Raw genomic sequence first — 7681 nt, forward strand, 5'->3', positions numbered from 1 at the left:
AGAGAGAGGGAGAGAGAGAGAGAGAGAGGGAGGGAGAGAGGGAGGGAGGGAGGGAGAGAGAGAGGGAGGGAGAGAGAGAGAGAGAGAGAGGGAGAGAGAGAGAGAGAGAAGGAGAGAGAGAGAGAGAGAGGGAGAGAGAGAGAGGGAGGGAGAGAGAGAGAGAGGAGAGAGAGAGAGAGAAGGAGAGAGAGAGAGAGAAGGAGAGAGAGAGAGAGAGAGGGAGGGAGGGAGAGAGAGAGGGAGAGAGAGAGAAGGAGAGAGAGAGAGGGAGAGAGGGAGAGAGAGAGAGGGAGGGAGAGAGAGAGGGAGAGAGAGAGAAGGAGAGAGAGAGAGGGAGAGAGAGAGAGGGAGGGAGAGAGAGAGAGAGGGAGGGAGAGAGAGAGGGAGGGAGGGAGAGAGAGAGAGAGAGAGAGAGAGAGAGGGAGGGAGAGAGAGAGAGAGAGAGAGGGAGAGAGAGAGAGAGAGAGAGAGGGAGGGAGAGAGAGAGAGGGAGGGAGGGAGGGAGGGAGGGGTAAAAGAGAGACAAAGTGACAGAAGTGTGTAAGTGACTCAGAGTCAAAGACCAAGAGACATACAGCAGTGAACCGATTTATTGGATTATTGATTTCTGGAAACTGAAGAGCAGAAGGTACAGTCTTTATTTTCAAATCTAGTCAAGAGACATCTGAGGCCTTAAATTCAGGGATTTAAGGATTCAGGGATTTAAGGGAACTTAAATTCATATTACAGTGTGTGTAGATTATAATGATTAAGATATTTTGAAGCTGTGTTTTAAGGGATGTTTGTCTGTGAGTGAAAGGTGGTGGTGAGTGGTGAAAAGCTGCTTTTGTCACTGTGGTACAGAGTCTCCAGCACAAATTCAGTCCTGATCATGTTGATTGATCATGCTCATTGAAGCTCAGCTGCTGAAGAGATTAAATGTTTGGTTCTGATTCAGTAACGGAAATATCACACATACAAAACAACATTGCAAACACAATACTTTAAACATGTGACTTCATTCAACATTGAGAGATTGTAGTATTGTTTCTACTTGGAGTAAAGACTTAAAGACTTGTAACTAAGTACATTTACTCAAGTACTGTAGCCCACTTAGTTGAGCATTTCCATTTCATGCTACTTTGTACTTTAACCCCCTACATTTATTTAACAGCTGTAGTTACTGGTTACTTTACAGATCAATATTTTACATAATCTAACTAGCTAACAATATAAAGTAGTTAAACTAGCTAACTGTATATAAAGTAGTTAAACTAGTTAAACTAGCTAACAATATAAAGTAGTTAAACTAGCTAACAATATAAAGTAGTTAAACTAGCTAACTGTATATAAAGTAGTTAAACTAGTTAAACTAGCTAACTATATAAAGTAGTTAAACTAGCTAACTGTATATAAAGTAGTTAAACTAGTTAAACTAGCTCACTGTATATAAAGTAGTTAAACTAGCTCACTGTATATAAAGTAGTTAAACTAGTTAAACTAGCTAACTATATAAAGTAGTTAAACTAGCTAACAATATAAAGTAGTTAAACTAGCTAACTGTATATAAAGTAGTTAAACTAGTTAAATCTAGCTAACTATATATAAAGTAGTTAAACTAGCTAACTGTATATAAAGTAGTTAAACTAGTTAAACTAGCTAACTGTATATAAAAGTAGTTAAATCTAGCTAACTGTATATAAAGGACTTTTACTTAAGTAACTAACTAGTGTGCATGTGCAGACCGTGCATGCAGCCTGTTACAGTTGCTGGTCTAATTTCGCCCCGGGGATCAATAAAGTATTTCTGATTCTGATTCTGAATGGAGCCTCTGAAAACGTCCTCCACTACTGCTTAAATCACCTTAAACAGGTCAGACTCTGTAGTTTTTATGTACTTCGTTAATGGAACAAGAGTCTACAGCCATGCAAGCCGTCTTGTGAGGCTGCACTTTTGTCAGCATGCTAACAAAGTAGGGCTGTGCTACTGATTATTATACATTGATTAATCTGTCAGTTATTTTTAATCAATCAAGTAAAAAATGCCCAATTAAAAGAAAGTCGAATTATTCCCTGAGCTTGTTTTGTCCGACCAACAGTCTGAAACTCAAAGATTTTCAGTTTAACATCATTTAGAGACACTAATTATAATCCTAAGACTCCCCTGTCCAAAACAAGATTCAGTATATTCAGTATGTTCCAGTACAAAGCGAGACTTTAGACGTGTTGTTACTCATTTAGACGTGTGGCTGTGATCAACACAGTGCGTCATCCCACCGTCTCATCACAGGTTCTGACCTCAGTGTGGACGTCACCAGTTTACGTAGAAGCCTGAGGAGGTGAGCGTGTCGAGTATTTTACAAGAGAAAAACAAAAGCTGTGGAACAAAGGGAGGGCCTCAGGTCCCTCTGAGGACTGTGAGCTACATTATCAGCAGCTGTGACCTCTGACCTTTGATGTGATGTGACGAACCTCCGCACACAGTTAGTCTGTTTACATCCATGTTTTTAAGCACATTTTCAATGTTTGAAAAAACCTGAATGGAAACTCAGATATTACAACTTTTTCGATAGCGTTTCCTGTTTTGTTACATTTGGAGGGAAACGTGACTAGTGAGGTAATAATCAAAAATATGACATCTTGTTGTGAATTATTCCCTACCGTCAAACTGCTCCATACAGAGTTGGTTTAAAGGCCCAGACTAACTTCAGATAAGAACAGTCCTCTGAATTCATGCAGTAATATTTGTATATTTATTTGTGTATTTGTTGGCCTGAAACTCCACACCTCTTCTTCTCACACATAAAAGAATGTTTAGATTTTTATAATATATTTGAACTTGTAAAGCTGTGTGAGTATATTTGATTGCATTTGTATTGTTGGATGCCTCCTGTAGGCTGCTCAGGTTGTTGTGCTGTTAGATACATATCACAATGTTTCGCTTGTTGTTGATGAATGTGTCGGAGTAGATTCAAACTAGTGGATTCTTTTTCTGTCCTGGATTTATGGGCATTTCCAGCGTGTGGAAAGGAGCAATTCATTCTGCTGCAAAATCAGATATTTTGGCAGAAAACATGAAATACATTGTCAGGGAACATTTTACTGACACGTTCAGTATCAACAGTTTTGTATATACACTATATTGCCAAAAACATTGACTCACCTGCCTTGACTCGCATATGAACTTAAGTGACATCCCATTCTTAATCCATAGGGTTTAATATGACGTCGGTCCACCCTTTGCAGCTATAACAGCTTCAACTCTTCTGGGAAGGCTTTCCACAAGGTTTAGGAGTGTGTTTATGGGAATTTTTGACCATTCTTCCAGAAGCGCATTTGTGAGGTCACACACTGATGTTGGACGAGAAGGCCTGGCTCTCAGTCTCGGCTCTAATTCATCCCAAAGGTGTTCTATTGGGTTGAGGTCAGGACTCTGTGCAGGCCAGTCAAGTTCATCCACACCAAACTCTCTCATCCATGTCTTTATGGACCTTGCTTTGTGCACTGGTGTACAGTCATGTTGGAACAGCAAGGGGCCATCCCCAAACTGTTCCCACAAAGTTGGGAGCATGGAATTGTCCAAAATCTCTTGGTATGCTGAAGCATTCAGAGTTCCTTTCACTGGAACTAAGGGGCCAAGCCCAGCTCCTGGAAAACAACCCCACACCATAATCCCCCCTCCACCAAACTTTACACTTGGCACAATGCAGTCAGACAAGTACCGTTCTCCTGGCAACCGCCAAACCCAGACTCGTCCATCAGATCGCCAGATGGTGAAGTGCGATTCGTCACTCCAGAGAACGCGTCTCCACTGCTCTAGAGTCCAGTGGCGGCGTGCTTTACACCACTGCATCCGACGCTTTGCATTGCACTTGGTGATGTACGGCTTGGATGCAGCTGCTCGGCCATGGAAACCCATTCCATGAAGCTCTCTACGCACTGTTCTTGAGCTAATCTGAAGGCCACATGAAGTTTGGAGGTCTGTAGCGATTGACTCTGCAGAAAGTTGGCGACCTCTGCGCACTATGCGCCTCAGCATCTGCTGAACCCGCTCCGTCATTTTACGTGGCCTACCACTTCGTGGCTGAGTTGCTGTCGTTCCCAATCGCTTCCACTTTGTTATAATACCACTGACAGTTGACTGTGGAATATTTAGGAGCGAGGAAATTTCACGACTGGACTTGTTGCACAGGAGGCATCCTATCACAGTCCCACGCTGGAATTCACTGAGCTCCTGAGAGCGAGCCATTCTTTCACAAATGTTTGTAGAAACAGTCTGCATGCCTTGGTGCATGATTTTATACACCTGTGGCCATGGAAGTGATTGGAACACCTGATTTCAATTATTTGGATGGGTGAGTGAATACTTTTGGCAATATAGTGTATTTGTGCCAGAGATGTTAATTAACAACGTTTCCTCATTATGTTAATAGAAGACAACAGTTTCCTTCAAAACATGTTTTCTGTTGCAAATTAATTGTATATAAAAGTCATTTCTATGTCTTGCTTTCCTTAAACCTGACGTCTCCTGAGCCTCAGGAAGTCACAGACATATATCAACATCCTCACGATCGCGGCGTCGGATCAGAAAACACTTCTCGGTGTCGTTGTAGAGTTACAAACAACTGATGGTTGATTTGCAGATTTGGGAACCAAAAACAAATTCTCACAATGTGACTGCTGCTACGACACACGACTACAAACAAACCAATCAGAACAGATCAGGACATGACACTGACAGACACAACATCATTGTAAGTTTCTGCTTGAATACATTTCTTTCTCTTTCCATTGTAGTGCGACAGTCGAGCTGTTATCACAGAGTGGAGGAGGTTTAAGAGGAACATCTGAATTGAATTGAATAACTGAGCAGAGAAGGAGCACCCCTCTGTTTCCATTAAACGGACTAAGAGTTGAACAACATCTAAAATTATTGGCCACAGTTTGAAACACACGTCTGCTTTAGTGTCGGATGTTCACACTGAGTTTTCAAATCAAATCAGCTGATCTTAACAAAGACAGTCAGGCAATGGTTAGTCCTCGATGGTGAAACCGAGCGGAGACACGACAGGTTGATGACATGAGGAGAAACTTTAGTGTGAGGCTCCGAGGAACAAAATCAGCAGAACGTAAAAGAAACAACATCACAGCTGACGTGTGTGTGTGTTGTGTGTTGTGTGTTGTGTGTGTTTGTGTGGGCGGACACACTTGGTCCAGATCCGAGCTGTCAGTTTCCCATGGCAACCAGAAATATTCAGACTAGTGAGAAATGCAGAGTGATGATGTCTGGGTGAATAAACCCTCATCTCTGCCTCACAGGAAGGTTAACCATCTCTGTGACCTCTGACCTCTAAGCTACAACATCACGAGGTCGCACCGATGTGTGTTTGATCTCAAACCCTCCAGTCAAAGTAAAGACCAGCTGAGTAGAAGTTTAACTTGAGATAATTCAAAGTTTCAATCATCTGACGTGTTTGAGCTCTTCTGATTGGCTCCTGAAGCTGAACCCAAACGCAAAAAGATTTAGGTCATAACCTAAGTTTAAACTAGACAGACAGGCAGAGAGACAGACAGACAGACAGTCAGTCAGACACACAGACAGACAGTCGGGCAGTCAGTCAGACAGACAGACAGTCAGAAAGACAGTCAGTCAGACAGACAGATGGACAGACAGACAGACAGACAGACAGACACACAGACAGACAGTCAGGCAGTCAGACAGACAGTCAGACAGTCAGACAGACAGACAGTCAGTCAGTCGGGCTGTCAGTCAGACAGACAGACAGACAGACAGTCAGGCAGTCAGATAGACAGTCAGTCAGGCAGTCAGACAGTCAGACAGACAGACAGACAGACAGACAGTCAGTCAGTCAGACAGACAGACAGACAGCGTTTGGTGTCAGCCATGTCGTCCTCTCAGCAGATGTTTTGCTGATTATCTGTGACTGTCCGTCACTGCCTCTATGTTTACCCCACAAACTCTCCCATGATGCAACAGGAGAGGAGTCTGGAGCTCAGCACTTTTGAGCCTTCATGTTTCCACTGCTGTCTGCAGTTTGGACGCCGACACGTCACAAGCGGTGGATCACTTCTAGTCGTGGTCTGGAGTGAGTCCACTTCCCTGTGCAGACCGTCCTCAGTCTCTTCATTTACGAACAAGGCGATCTCTTTATATCTTAATCATTCTTTCTCTTCTACGTTTTCTTATGAATGTTTTCATTTTCCTTTTCAGTTACACATTTACATTTAAGCTTTAGCTTCAACTTTTAATTTGAGCGTTTACACTCAGTGTCCACTTTATTGGGTACACCTGTAGTCTAATGCAGTCCAACACAACAGCTCTGCCATAATGTCAGTTTCTGTTAACATTGTTGGAAAAGTGTAAATTAAATTATATGTACAGCTTTACATTTGAATTTATGTGTTATTCAATCATGTCTATTATGAGTCAACAAAAACATATAATTACATATAATGACATCATAAAAGTCGACTTTATGGCAGAACACATTAGATTGATATTGTGAAATGGAAATGAACCTAATTACATTCTCCTCTTTTCTTTTTAATGTTCAGTTATGGCCTGAAGTACTAAAAATCATATATTTCCCATCTTCACTTTGAATTTGAATTCAACACGAAATGCAGAATTTGGTGCATTTTGAATCATATTTCAGGGTAATAAGTCTCTCTGTGTCTCTGCAGGACCTGAGTGTGTTTGCGATGCCCTTCCTGGAGGGAGATCCAGGTCGAGCAGAGAAAGACGGCAGCAGGAAGGTGAAACCAAAGGCTTAATTTTAAACTCATACTTATTGTGGCAAGGTGATGACATCACTGCTGATGAGTCATCATCAGCTGATAGCTTTGATCAACACGCAGCTACAAACAGAGAAATCCACAGGCTGAAAACCTCAGAAGGTCTGCGAGCTGCGTTCAGTCAAACAGACGTTTTCATCACGTGTGAGTTCAGAGATGATGTAAAGCACTGAGGTGTTTCCTGTCTGAACTCACCTGACGGTTGATAACAGAAGTAAAAGACCACGTGTTTAAAGACCACAGTGAATTACCTCAAGAGCATGTTACAGTCTAAACATGCAAATTAGTTTCATTGATGATATCATATGAATATAGAGATGTTCAGACAGTCATAGTGTCGACCTCAGCTGAAGTTCAAACCTCGCCAACTTTCACACCTCCACACAGCTGACCAATCACTGCAAGAAGTGGGTGTGATGTCACAGTGTCAGTGATGGACTGAAAGTTGTAGCGTTGGCTTCACTTGAACAGGGGCGTGTCCAGGGAGTGTCCTGGGGTGGCACAGGCCCCATTATCCCAAGCTATGATTGGCTATCTGTCCGGTCAGAGGCGGGACCTGATTTTTGACTTATTATTTAATGAAAATGTCAGTTGTAACAGTGTAACAGTTGTAAATGTTCAAATGTACGTGTTGAATGTGACGCAACTTGAACAGCTGTTAGCCAGCAGCTGTAATGTGTCCTCCCATCCAGCAGGGGGAGGCTCTGTGCCACTCTGCCAGCCCCACCAGGAGCTTCTTCCATCGGGCTCCGTTCAGCCGGCCCTCCAGCCCCCGCTCTGCTCCACCCAGGACCTCCAGCTCCAAGATGAGTCCCAGCTCCCCCAAAACCATTTTCCCCTACCAGACTGGAACCCCCCAGCAGGACTCACCACCCAAGTCTCCACGC

General features: G+C 42.8%; 1 protein-coding gene across 1 annotated transcript in view; it reads left to right on the top strand.

The window, feature by feature from the left end:
- Positions 1-560: 560 nt before the first annotated feature.
- LOC139304592 (5'-AMP-activated protein kinase subunit gamma-2-like) overlaps positions 561-7681 on the top strand; it is a 36478-nt gene continuing 29357 nt past the window's right edge. Inside the window, exons 1-3 of the mRNA XM_070928524.1 lie at positions 561-628; positions 6684-6755; positions 7487-7681. The exon at positions 7487-7681 is cut by the window's right edge and continues 2 nt beyond it. Of these exons, the coding sequence (XP_070784625.1) occupies positions 6702-6755; positions 7487-7681 (249 nt within the window). The 5' untranslated portion in view covers positions 561-628; positions 6684-6701. The remainder of the gene's footprint in view (positions 629-6683; positions 6756-7486) is intronic.

The sequence above is a fragment of the Enoplosus armatus genome, chromosome 21 (assembly GCF_043641665.1).
Source record: "Enoplosus armatus isolate fEnoArm2 chromosome 21, fEnoArm2.hap1, whole genome shotgun sequence".
Classification (NCBI taxonomy): domain Eukaryota; kingdom Metazoa; phylum Chordata; class Actinopteri; order Centrarchiformes; family Enoplosidae; genus Enoplosus; species Enoplosus armatus.